Source organism: Carlito syrichta, unplaced genomic scaffold (genome assembly GCF_000164805.1).
Source record: "Carlito syrichta isolate Samal-C Ts95f unplaced genomic scaffold, Tarsius_syrichta-2.0.1 Scaffold120531, whole genome shotgun sequence".
Classification (NCBI taxonomy): domain Eukaryota; kingdom Metazoa; phylum Chordata; class Mammalia; order Primates; family Tarsiidae; genus Carlito; species Carlito syrichta.
This window is the reverse complement of record NW_007064627.1, coordinates 1-13,242: the sequence shown is the minus strand read 5'-3', so window position 1 is coordinate 13,242 and position 13,242 is coordinate 1. Positions and strand designations below refer to the sequence as shown.

Below are 13,242 nucleotides of genomic sequence, written 5' to 3'. Positions count from 1 at the left end.
ACTCACCTCAGCCTCCCAAAGGCGCGGGATTACAGGCTGAGCCACCGAGCCCGACTTGAAGTCATCTTTCTTAAGGTGTGCTTAAAGTTTTCAAGAAGCTAGAAGCATAACATCCCTAATAAGCAAGCTGAGAACAAAAAGTAAGACGGAATAAAGAACAGATGGACATGAAAAAAGAGTCTGCTGGACATGGTAATCCTAGCACTTGAGGATGCCAAGGCAAGAGGATTGCCTGAGTCCAAGAACCTGACACCAGCCCGGGCAACTGGCAAGACCTGGTTTCCACAATAAATTTTTAAAAATTAGCCAGGCATAGTGGCACGCACCAGTAGTCCCCACTACTTGGAAGGCTGAGGTGGAGGGATTGCCTGAGACTACCCAGCAAATCAAGGCTGTGGTGGCTGTGATCCAGCCACTGCACTCCAGCCTGGTGACAGAGTGAGACTCCAACTCAAAAAAAAAAAAGTTAACTAGAAACCAGCGTACACTAATTTCCGGAAAAGATGACTCCTGGAGAGGGAGAAGGAGGGTTGAGCTAAGGTGGGACCTGCAGTAGCTGCAGATGAATTTGTTATTTTTTCTTTCCTTAACCTGTGTAGTCATTCCCATGTTTTCATTATCATCTATACTTTTTTGAATGCCAAAAGTACTCCGTAATTTTAAAAAATGGTTTTTAAGAATTCCTGGAAATGAAGAATAGTCGCTGCAACTTAAAACTCAGTGCGCTGGACGATGCTGGCCCGGGCACGACTGGAAACAGAACTAGCGAGTTGAAAGACCGTGGTTTTGGATTCTCTGAGCAGCCGGTACCGAGGAAGACAAGACGGCAGAAGGAAGCCAGGTGCTGAGTGTGACTTCTGGAGAGTCCCAGGGAAGGAGGGGAGGGATGGCAGAGAAGCCACATCGGAAGGGACAGTGCCCAGAATGTGCCAGGGCTGGAGACAGACATGAATTTTCAGATTCGAAGTACATACTGAGCGCTAAGCAGAAAGACCACCACACGATCAAGTCCAGATCTGGTACCTTTCCCACACGCTTTCAAGCTTGTGCTTTTGGTGTTTTTTGTTTTGCAGCAGCAAACACCATTTTCCGCTGACGCCCTCATGGTTCTGTTTTGGACAAATTCCATGAGTGTGATGTGTTGGCTGCCAGCATGTCTGGGTTTCACTCGCTTTTCAAAACAAGAGCCAGCAGAAATTGCATGTGCGAGGGCACGCGTCCTGCCATCTCTGGCCGTTTGCGTCTTAAGGAGTCCTCGGTGGCTCCTTGTGTTGCTGCTGGAGCTGAGATGTGGGAGAATTGTCGCCTCCCGGCCAGAAGGCAAGGATGTTCTCAGATGTGAGCACAGATGCCCGAGACCCCCGAGACAGACTGGCAAGTGTAGCAGCAGGACAGGCCAGAGTCTGGGCCACTGAGGGAGGAGACTTAAACGGTCACAGCCGTGGACTGCAGGCAGCCTTGATGGTTCAGAGCCATAGCCAGCAGCGCCCATCCTCAGGCAACACACACATGGCTCCAGGGGGTCGCAAAGCGGCCGGCAGCAGGAGGTGCCCTTCATCGCGCCCAGAGGAGCTGCCCTTCCCCCCCTGGCCTTCCGCAATCTGCTACCTTGGACGCGTGAGGAGACTCTGACTCAGTTCCTTCACCCGAGACGTGTGCCGTGATGCCGCCAACACCTCTCCTCCTCTCCTGTGCCCAGCACTTGGTGACCGCAGCACGGCGCCCTCAGGGGAGCGCCTGGCTTCTCCAGAGTTAGCCCAGCAGGTCCTGCTCAGCTGGGAGCTCATCATGGTGGAGTGTGCTGACCTTTGCCTCGCCCTCAGCCAGGAGCACCTGCTGAGGGCAGAGTGCACAGACCCCGCCTGGCTGCATGTATGAGGCTGAGGATGGGCACCTGGCGGGCAGCTACGCCTCCCACGAGTGTCTGCCCCCTTCTGACGTATTTCCTGACTCTGTCCTCTGAGAACTTCCAGAAGGCACACGGGAGTAGGTACCAAAGGTTTTAGATGATGGGGAAAAAAACATAAATTTGATTAAAATCTCACCAATTACTTAAAAAGTTTCTGCCCATCGGGAAGGCTCATTCATTGGCCCCCAGTAGCAGAGTGGGAGCACATACAAGACAGACCATGGCGAGTGCCGATCTGTTCCCAGGGCCCACAGTGGGTAGAGGGGAGGGTTGACATGTGGATGAGGTGGCCAGCTCGGGGGCCTCAAGCATCTCAGAGACGGGTTGGGCCCCTGCTGGGTGAACACACAGCCTCAGGGAAACTCAGGTCTGCCAAGCCCACTGGGCAGGTCCAAGGCCCACAGCAGGGCCTGCATCCTCCTCTCCTATGTCCACTGCGGTCCAGGGGTCCCAGGACATCAAAGCGCTGGTCTCCAGGTGCATAGAGGCCCTCACAGTGTGGGTCCTACAGAATTGTGAACCCAGTGCCTTCAGTGGAGTTGTAGATGTGAACCGTCTGCGGTGGAATCTCATGTGCCTGTCCCGGCCCCCCTTCCAGAACTCCTGAAACGCCTAGATGACGTTTCCAATGACGTGCGGATGGCAGCAGCCTCCACCCTGGTCACCTGGCTGCAGTGTGTGAAGGGTGTGGACGGAAGGTCTTGCTACCAGAGCAGCGTGCAGTGCCTGTACCGGGAGCTCCTTGTGCACCTCGACGACCCGGAGCGCACCGTGCAGGACGCCGTGCTAGGTGAGCATGCCAGGGTGCTTCCTCTAGCTGAGGGCTGTGACCTGCAGAGCACAGGCCTGGCACACTCCTACAGCACCAGCGAGCCCAAAGGGCTTTGCCCGCGGGTTGTAGCCACTGATACTCACTAGAAGTTAACATGGAGAACAGTTGTAGGTATTTCTTACTTGTTTAAAATAGCAGTACAAAACCCATCACATAGTAACACAAGCAACCTGGCTTTGAGAAACGTATTTTCCAAATCAAAATAATCAGCAGGGAGAGTGGCATTGCTTTATAGTTTTGCAAATCTCTGCAACGTCTAGCTTGCTGGAAGAAAGCTGGGTGTCTTCCACCTGGATGCTCCTGCGTCCAGGCAGCCGTGGGTCTGTTGTCCTGGTTGGAATACATGACACAAACCTGGCCTCGCCTCGGGGTCACGTGTCGCTGAAAAGAGAAGAGTGTATTAATAGTCTTTTCGGATCATCTTGGAGTCCTTAGTGCTGCATCGTAGCGGAGGTAGTCACTTTCCTGAGGCTCCTTGCGGTCTAGACTGTGCGGCCATGTCAGGGAACCTTGAACGTTGCCTGCCGTTCTTCCTGCACCGTGAATGAATGGTTTGGCCCCTGTAGTGTCGCTTGGAAAGCATCTGTGTGCCTTCTCGAGGGATGTCAGAAACCACATCTGTTAGCACTGGTCTCAGCAGAGTCCGAGCTGGTGGCACAGAGACCAGTTTCTACAGCGCTGGTGATTTGTGTGAAAGCTCGAGTTCGATCCTTGGCCCCGAGTCTGTCACTCGTTCTCTGTGGAGTGACAGGCGCACTCCATTTGCTTTCAAGAGCACGTGCTGCCCACGCCACGTCTGCGTGATCGGAGGGCGCTCTCGGTGTGTCCTGCAGCCTTTCCAGGATGAGCAGCATCCTGGGAGGAGTGGCCACTCAGTCCCTAGCTCAGGGCCCAACCCTGGGTCTCTGGTGTGGAAGCCTTGTGCTGGAGGGGAGCCTGCAGCAGGGGGCACCCGCCGTGGCCCTGGCTCCCTGAAGACCCCAGGCTGGGCTGAAGCTCTTGGACCCTCCGTGTGGGACAAGCACAATGACCAGGCCTCAGTGTTAGTGTTCGCACAGACGTGGTTGTGGCTCCCAGATGCCCCAAAGCCCTGAGGACCCCGGGATCCATGGAGCATACTTGGGGAACCTCTGCCTGGAGTCGTGGAGCTCAGGTTGTCTGCGGGGCGTGAGGGCGCCAGAGCTGAGGCCAGGAGCTGGCTCAGTGCTCCCTGGATGGCCGAAGGGGCTGGGAGGCAGGGGCGACGTGGCAGTTGCTTAAAACGAGGACAGCAGCTAGCACAGCCCCATGTTCTGGACTCTCGGGCTCTCAGCTCCCTGGGCATGTTTGTTTTGATGAGGGTCGTCAGCTTTGATGAGGGTCGTCAGCTCGCTGCTCCCAACCACCAGGAGGGATTTCGTTTCCTGCTGGCCCCGTGGAGTCTGCAGGGACTGTGGGCGAACCAGCGTCGGCAAGGAAGATGAGGACGCTGTTATCCTAAGCAGTGTACTTACTCCTGCAAGAACCGTTACGGAGGCCAGAGCGCCGCCTAGAGAGCCCGGGGACCTTGTTTCTTGGTGTCCACCACTCCCAGTGGTCACTCTCAGCTTGTTCGCCTGGCGACTGTCAGGTCCATTGCGCCTTTAAGGGTGTTTTTCTTGAGCACAAAGCTGACTTGCACGTAAAGTGAGGCTTCCTACTCATTCCTGACGTTTTCAGGGTGTTCTGCTGTTTTCCAGAGGTCCTCAAAGAGGGCAGCACCCTGTTTCCAGACCTCCTGGTGAGGGAGACTGAGGCGGTCATCCACAGGCACCGCTCGCCCGCCCACTGCGAGCAGCTGCTGCAGCACCTGCAGGCTGTGCCGGCCACGCCGTGACCAGAGGAGCCACGTGGGACCACACCCTCCACCTCGCCGCCGCAGAATGCGGCCTTGGGCCTCACTGACGGAGCGCCTCTCTGTCCACCGCGAGAAGGGTGGACTCCCAGGAAACCTGCCTGCTGTCGCCTGCGTAGCAGTGTCTGAGAGGACCCGGCCTCCCGTGTCTGAATCCTGCCGCTGATGGAGCATCTCCTGGACGTCTATGGCTAGCTGGAATGGAAGCCAGGTCTGCCAGGTCAGCTTCTTCCTATCTGGAAAGCCTCATGCACTGCTGGATTGGGGTTATTGGTTCTTTCCTGCCCAAATGCCCACCAGGAAAGCTCTTAACTATGTCACACACACACACACACACACACACACACACACACACACACAAAAGCCAAAGGGATTAAAAAGAAATTTCATCTTTCTTGGGGTTCTGTCTCCTGAAAGGCAGTCTCTCAGTGAACACACTGAAAGGCATTTGACATCTTAACAATGAATTTCTCCCATCTTGTATTTGCTGGAAGTTTAGCAGTTATGTATTTGGTCACAGTGTTTGTTCTTAGGTCAGTAACGCTAACAGTGTTGACAGTCGAATATCTAATCAGATCTAGTTTTGGTTGCTCTCTGATGTGTAGCAGTAAAGAAAAATTACATTTCATTCTCTAGTACTTTTCTGCACCCAAGTGCCTAAAGGATTTATTTTATAAGTGGATATTGTTATCGTAAGCCATAATTTATGTCAACACAGGGGGAGATGCTGTGTATATTTTCCAGTGATTGAACATTCAGAGTCAATGCTTTTATGTTTGGAAATGTAATTAAAAATATTTATGATAATTATTTTGTATGACTGTCTTGGTGGGATTTTTAGAAACAGCTCGTTACCCCTGGACTTGTCCTCAGCAATCCCCCCCTTGGGAATTCTGGGCCCGGAGGGCAGGCTGTGGATTCCCGAGGGCTCTGGTCGTGTCTCCTCCGGCAGGAGCTCCCGGGTTAGGGCAGTGCCAGGGGTAAGGCCGCCCAGAGGGTTGGCCTCGAGAGGGCTGGGATGTGGAGGGGGTGGTCAGCCTTGGAGGGTCTGGGTCGGGGAGTCCAGGCGGAGTGAGGCCAGCCTTGGGGTGTCTGGATGGAGAGAGCTGAGGCGTGGGGTCTGCGTGGGCGGAGGTCAGCCTTGGAGGGGGAAGGGCTGTCGGGGTGAGGGAGGTGAGCCTTGGGGTGGGTGTCTGAGGGGCGAGGTCAGCCTTCAGGGGCCCGGCAGGGGCAGGAGGTCAGCGTTGGCGCGGCTGGGTGTCAGGGTGGAGGAGGCCAGCCTTGAGGAGGAGTCTCCGAGTACGGGGAGGTGCGCCTGGGGGGGGTGTCAGGGTAGGGCCAGGTCACCCTTGGCAGGAGTGTGGGGTGGCCGGGTGGAAGAGGTCGGTAGGGGGTGAGCCGGCACCACAGACCGGGACCACCGGGCCCAGCCTGTGACGATTTACCCCCTGCCCAAGACACCGACATCACCCGATCCTCCTCGAAGTCTCTGATGTCACACCTGCCCTTGGAGCATGGTACAGCAGTTGGCGGCCCTGGGGATCTCGACGCCCTCAGATAGGGTGCTCCGTGAGTTCCCGCGTCGCCTTCCGTCCTCTGTGGTCTCTGCCCTTTCCTTGAAGGGGCCTCGAGAGCCCCGGCTCGGTGGTCCTTGGGGTGGTGGCTGAACCGGCAGCATCCGCATCACGCGGAGGCAGAGACAGGCGGCCGTGATGGCCCCGCAGGCAGTTCCGAGGCTGCAGGATGGGGACCCCTGCCCTGAGCACCAGCAGCTCCACCCAGCACCCAGCCGCATCATGTCCCGCCGTCACGAGGCCCGTGAGTGGATGGCTGGAGCTTCGCTGAGAGGACACAGGCGCCAAGTGGACTCGGCAGGTGCACCCACACCTGTGCTGTCCCCCCAGCTGCGTTCTGGCTGCTGCCATCTGTGACATGGGAGGCGATGTCAGCAGAGTGTTATCTGGTACCAATCGGTCTTTATTTTTTTTTTTTAGTTGGAGTCTCACTCCATCGCCCAGACTCGAGTGCAGTGGCCGCTCCCGGCCACCGCAGCCTCGACTTGCCGGGCTCCGGCGATCCTTCCGCCTCGGCCTTCCAAGTAGCCGGAATTACAGGCGCGCCGCTACCACGCCCGGCTGATTTTTTGATTGATTGTAGAGATGAGGTCTCGCTGCCCAGGCGGGTCTCGAACCCGCGGGCTCAGGCAATCCGCTCACCTCAGCCTCCCAAAGGTGCCGGATGACAGGCTGAGCCACCGAGCCCAGCTTATTTTGACTACTTTAACAAAAAACTGGGTGGTTTTCTGGTTGAATATTGAGAATCCTTCATGTATTCCAGATCCAAGTCCTTGGTCATACATGCAGTTTGCAGACACCGCCTCTCATCCGTCCTTGCCTTTTCGTCCTTTGAAGAACCAGAAGCTTTTAGTTTCGAACAAAGTCTGCTCTGTCACGGGGTTCTTTTACGGATCCGCATCTGGTGTCCCTGAGACAGCTTTGCCTCTTCTGGGTCACAAAGGCCTCGGTTCCCGGACCTGGAGAGGCTCAGAAGTATGGGCCTAAAGTCACTGTCTGTTTGCCCCCGCCTACACTGTGGTGCAAAGGCCAGTTCTGCGTCCCGTTCAGTGGCCTTAATGGAGAGAACAGTTCCTATGGAGCTGGGAGTTGATTCGCTGCAGATGAAACGCCTCCCTTTTCGCAGCCAAAGACGCACAACTGGTGAACAGAATGCCCCATCCATAAAGGGAGGGGGAGGGCACCTGCCTATTCGCTTATACACAGACAGCATTTCTGGAAGGGGACAGAGGACATCTGTAACAGCGGGGGCCTTTGGAGAGGGGCCCTGTACGCCTGAAGGCCTGGAGTGGGAACCGTCTTCACCTTTGGTGTCTTGGGATCTGCCTTCTGGTGCGTGAACCGCCGAGTCAAACACAGCTCAGCTGAGATGAATGAATCCAGAAACCCAACCGACCCTGCGATGTTATGTTCTTAGCTTGTGCGTCAGCACACCCGTTTCTTCCACTTGGAGGACCCCGTTCCCAGGGTGTCAGAGAGAAAGGCTGATCACAGAGTCATCTTGTTGAGAAACGAGAATGCAAAGACAAGCACCCAAGGGTTCCTGGCCCCAAACAGCCCCAAAGACCATCGACAGTGATGGATGGACGAACACGCCGCAGCATGTCCTTCCAACAAGGCGCGGCACCGGCCTCAGGCCAGGGATACAGATGGCAGCATGGTGGCCCTCACGGGCGCCGGGCTGAAGCACACAAGCCAGACGTCCAAGGGTGCGGCTCGTGTCATGCGCTTAGTGGAAGCCTGCCACAGGCAAAGCGGCTCTACGGTTCTTTTCAAGTCTCGGAATCCACCGGGCTCGGCGGCTAGCCTGTCATCCCAGCACTGTGGAGGCTGAGGCGAGTGGACTGCCTGAGCTCTTGGGTTCAAGACCCGCCCGGGCAACTTGGCGAGACCTCATCTCTACAATAAATCAAAAACATTACCCGGGCATGGTAGTGTGCACCTGTGGTTCTGGCTGAGGCTTGGAAGGCTGAGGTGGAAGGATCACTGGAGCCCAGTGGGTCAACGCTGGGGTGGCCGTGAGCCTGCGTGCCACTGCACTCCGGCCTGGGCGACAGAGTGAGACTCCAACTCAATCAATCAATCAATCAATCAAACCTCGGAGTCAGTGATGAGTATAAGGGAGTCCGTTATATCATTCTCTCTACTAGTGTATGTGTGAATTTTGCATGAACTTTCTCATAAATGAAAGATATTATAGCTTTGAAAGCAATCCCCTGGCAGAGCTGGAAAGGTAGAGCTAAGACTGAGTGCTCTGGAGGCCGATTCCTCCACGCAGGAGCAGGAAGTGTGGTGTTCCTTTTACGGAAGGCTCGCCTTTCCACTGCCAGCTGCCTCCTGACCAGCCTGGGAACTTAAATTTTCCCTACAGATAAATCTTTCATCCTAGCCAGAGCAATCAGGCGAGAGAAAGAAAAGGCATCCAAACTGGAAAATGGGAAGTCAAACTATCCCCATTTGCTGGTGATATGATCTTATATCTAGAAAAACCTAAAGTCTCCACCAAAAACCTGTTAGATTTGACATATGAATTCAGTAAAGGTTCAGGATACAAAGTCAACATACAAAACTCACTCGCGTTTCTATACACCAATAATGATTGAGCTGTGAAAGAATCAAGAAAGCCATTCTTGCTGGGCTCGGTGGCTCAGCCTGTCATCCTGCGCCTTTGGGAGGCTGAGGTGAGTGGATTGCCTGAGCCTGCGGGTTCGAGACCCGCCTGGGCAGCGAGACCTCATCTCTACAATAAATCAAAAAATCAGCTGGGCGTTGGTAGCGCGCGCCCGTAATTCTGGCTACTCGGAAGGCTGAGGCGGAAGGATCGCCGGAGCCCAGGAGGTCGAGGCTGTGGTGGCCGGGAGCGGCCCCTGCACTCCAGTCTGGGCGACAGAGTGAGACTCCAATTCAAAAAAAAAGAAAGCCATTCTTACAATCGTTGCAAAAAATAAAATTTAACCACAGAGGTGGAAGGAAACTAGGAAACGGAAAACTACAAAACTCTGATGAAGGAAGCTATAGATAACAAAAAAAATGGAAGAGCACCTCATGTTCATGAATATCGTTAAAACGACCATGGTGCTCAAAGCAATCTACACATTCAGTGCAATCCCTATCAAAATACCAACATCATTCTTCACAGAATTAGAAAAAAAATCCTAAAATTCATATGGAACCAAAAAAGCTCCAGGAGCTAAAGCAATCCTGAGCAAAAACAACAAAGCCAGAGGCATAACTTTACCTGACTTCAAACCATACTACAAGGCCATGAAACCTCCTTTGTAACCGAAACAGCATGGTACCAGTATAAAAATAGACCCATAGGGCCAACAGAACAGCACAGAGAACCCAGAAACAAAGCCACATATTTACAGCCACCTGATCTTTGACAAAACTGACAAGAACTTACACTGGAAGAAGGACACCCTTTCTGGGAACGCTGGAAACATTGGCGAGTCACAAGCAGGAGAATGAAACTGAACCCTTACCTCTCACCATGTACAAAAATCAACTCAAGATGAATTAAAGACTTAAACGTAAGACCCCAAACTGGGAATACTAGAAGAAGCCAGGCATGGTGGCTCATGCCTGTAATCTCAGCACTTTGGGAGGCAGAGGCGAGAGGATTGGCTGAGCCCAAGGGTTCGCGACCAGCCTGGGCAACTTAGTGAGACCTCATCTGTACAATAAATTAACAAAGTCAACTGGGTGTGGTTGCACACACCTGCAGTTCCAGCTGCTTGGAAGATTGAGGTGGAAGGATCGCCTGAGCCCACCAGCAGGTCGAGGATGTGGTAGCCACGAGTGCACCACTGTACTCCAGTGACAGAAGGAGACTCTGACTAAAATACACAAACATACAAAAACACATGAAGAAAACCTAGGCAAAACTCTTCTAGACATCGGTCTAGGCAAATAATTGATTACTAAGGCCTCAAAAGCACAGGTAACAAAAATTAAAATAGACAAATGTAACTTAACTAAACTAAAAGGCTGCTTCTCAGCAAAAGAAATAACAGTAAACAGACAACCTGTAGAATGGTAGAAAATACATACAAGCTATTCCTCTTACGGGACTAATACTCAGAATATACAAGGAACTCAAACGACTCAACAACAGCGGAATAAACCCCTTAAAAAGTGGGCAAAGGATGCCGGGCTCCGTGGCTCAGCCTGTCATCCCGTGCCTTTGGGAGGCTGAGGTGAGTGGATGGCCTGAGCCTGTGGGTTCGAGACCCGCCTGGGCGGCGAGACCTCATCTCTACAATAAATCAAAAAATCAGCCGGGCGTGGTAGCGCGCCTGTAATTCCGGCTACTCGGAAGGCTGAGGCGGAAGGATCGCCGGAGCCCGGCCGGTCGAGGCTGTGGTGGCCGGGAGCGGCCACTGCCCTCCAGTCTGGGCGACAGAGGGAGACTCCGACTGAAAACAAAACAAAACAAAGTCTAAAAAGTGGGTGAAGGACATGAATAGACATTTTTCAAAAGAAGACATACTAAATGGCCAAGCGGTATATGAAAACATGATTAGCATCACTAATTATCAGAAATACGAATTGAAACTCCAATGAGCGATCCTGCACTAGTCAGAATAGCTATTATGAAAGAGACAAAAAGATGTCGGCAAGGATGCAGAGAAAAGAGAACTCATGCTCTGTTGGTGCAAACGTAAGTTAGCTCAGCCTCTATGGAAGAGAGCGTGGAGAGTTCTCCAAGAACTCAAGAGGAACTGCCATGCAACCCGGGAATCCCACTACCAGGCCCCTCCCCGAAGGAAGGGAAATCACGTCTCGGCAGTGTGTTTATGGCAGCGCTAGCACACCCGCAAAGATGCGGAACCAACCTGTGTGTCCATCAGTGGATGAACGGACGAAGAGAAGGTGGCACAGGTAGGATGATGGGACGGCCGCGGCCATGACAGGCGCGGAGCCCTGACGGAACTGGAGGGCCCCAGCTGCGGCGAAACAAGCCAAGCACGAAATCTGCCCGCCCTCACTCAGTGGGTGCCGCAGAACGCGTACACGTGGTCACAGACGGGCGCGACAAGCAGAGGAGCCTTGGAAGGGCGGTGGACAAGGAAAAGCCGCTTCATGGGGGCCATATACATCACGCAGGTGAGGGAGACACCACAAGCCCTGGCGTGACCACTACAGCTCTGTCATGTCACAAAACTGCACACGTGCCCCACAGATCTGTACGTGTGCATACGCATGACTTTTCCCCATTTTCCGGATTCTCTAAGCCGGGTGTCCCCAAGCCCCAGGCCACAAACCAGCAGTCGTCTGTTGCCTGTTAGGCGCCAGGCCACCCAGCAGGAGGGGCCGTAGAGCGGAAGTCTGCTTCTGTCAGACCAGCGGCGGCATCAGATTCTCATGGGAGCTTGAGCCCTCTTGTGAACTGCGTGTGCCAGGGATCCAGGCCGCGTGCTTCTCATGAGAACCTCACGCCTCATGATCTGAGGTGGAGCCGAGGAGGTGATGCCGGCGCTGGGGAGCGGCTGAAAGTGCGCATGAACATGAGCGGTGAGGCTTGCGCATTCCCTGCCCGCCATGGAAAAACTGCCTTCCACGAAACCGGTCCCTGATGCCAGAAAGGTTGGGGGCCGCGGCTTTAAATAGTCTGTGTCACTGGGCTTGGTGGCTCAGCCTGTAATCCCGCGCTTTGGGAGACCGAGGGGAGTGAACTGCCTGAGCCCGCGGGTTCGAGACCTGCCTGGGCAACTTGGCAAGACCTCATCTCAACAATAAATTTAAAAAAAAAATCAGCCGGGCATGGTAGCGTGCGCCTGTAGTTCCGGCCACTTGGAAGGCTGAGGCAGAAGGATCGCCGGAGCCTGGCAGGTCGAGGCTGCGGTGGCCAGGAGCGGCCACTGCACTCCAGTCTGGGCGACAGAGCGAGACTCCAACTCAAAAAAAAACGCCTGTATCATCCAGACATCAGGGCATTGCCTGCACGGTATCAGACACAAAAGAAGCAATCACTGGACATGACTTAGGGTGGTGTGCTATGAATGTGCTACTTACTTTTCCCTTCCAGATTTTGAGTCGTTTAAAAGCATTTTAAGAGGACTGCTCTGGGTACCTCTAGAGAAGAGCCTGCGGCCTGCACACACACCACCTCTCCGTCCCCATCCTTCAACCTAGGGATGTCCTTGTGACTTTCCTGAAATTCCTCCTAAAAGGAACATGGCTCCAGGAGCTGGCCTGGACGCTGAGCCTGCAGTCTGCCCAGGAGGAAACAGCACTTGCTCTTCTGTGTGCAGGCGCCTGCCTGCTCAAGGCTTCCCTTCGTGTCTTGGGAAGTGCAATTCAAGCGACAAAGCAGTGCTGCTCCTTGGCTGGCAGCAAATACGACCAGAGGTGACGGGAGACAGCAGACTCCCCTGAGGAGTTCAGGTGTTCTTTTCCTGGCCGAATTGCCAGCACTTGTGTACGCGAAGACCTGTGTTCGTTTCCTTATACTCCCGTTCTTCAGTGCGTGAGGCGACCGTCCTGGCTAAGACGGGAAGTGCAGGGTGGTGAAGACATGGCAAAATGAGCAGCAGGGGGCCTGAGGTAGCGCAGGGGAGCCGGGTGTGGCCAGAAGTCAGCACTTTCTCCAAGCGGCCTCATAAGAGACATGTGAGCCGATGTTTTCTGCTGCATCAGGGCTCCGGGACCTGTGTCCACGCTGGGGGGTTTCGACCCGAGTGCTCACAACCTGGGGGCTGCGCCCCAAGGGGCGGCCAGGCAAACAGCCTGCTGGAAAGGACCCTTGGCCCCGATGTTGCCTGTCGGGGCACCAGGCCACCCGGCGGGAGGCGGGCGGCCTTGGAGCGCAGCCTGGGCCCTGGCCGGGGGCAGCTTTGGCAACTCGCACCCCTCACCATGCTTTCTCAGGGGTCGGTGAACGAAGTTCGCTTGCTCGGCAACGGCTGTGCAAACCTCACATACAACTTGGTGACATTTAGGGAGGAAGCCGAGGAGCAACACAGGAACGCGCGCCCGTGGCCAGGGGAGCTGCGGGGCCGTCCGGTTCCCCGCCCCGTGTGCCCAGCCAACGAGCGCGCGCCCGGCCGAC

General features: G+C 54.6%; 1 protein-coding gene across 1 annotated transcript in view; it reads left to right on the top strand.

Moving 5' to 3' along the window:
• Positions 1-5,424, top strand: part of LOC103249482 (dynein assembly factor 5, axonemal-like) — a 24,610-nt gene extending 19,186 nt beyond the window's left edge. Inside the window, exons 9-10 of the mRNA XM_021707585.1 lie at positions 2,508-2,699; positions 4,460-5,424. Coding sequence (XP_021563260.1) covers positions 2,508-2,699; positions 4,460-4,596 — 329 coding nt within the window. The 3' untranslated portion in view covers positions 4,597-5,424. The remainder of the gene's footprint in view (positions 1-2,507; positions 2,700-4,459) is intronic.
• Positions 5,425-13,242: the final 7,818 nt, after the last annotated feature.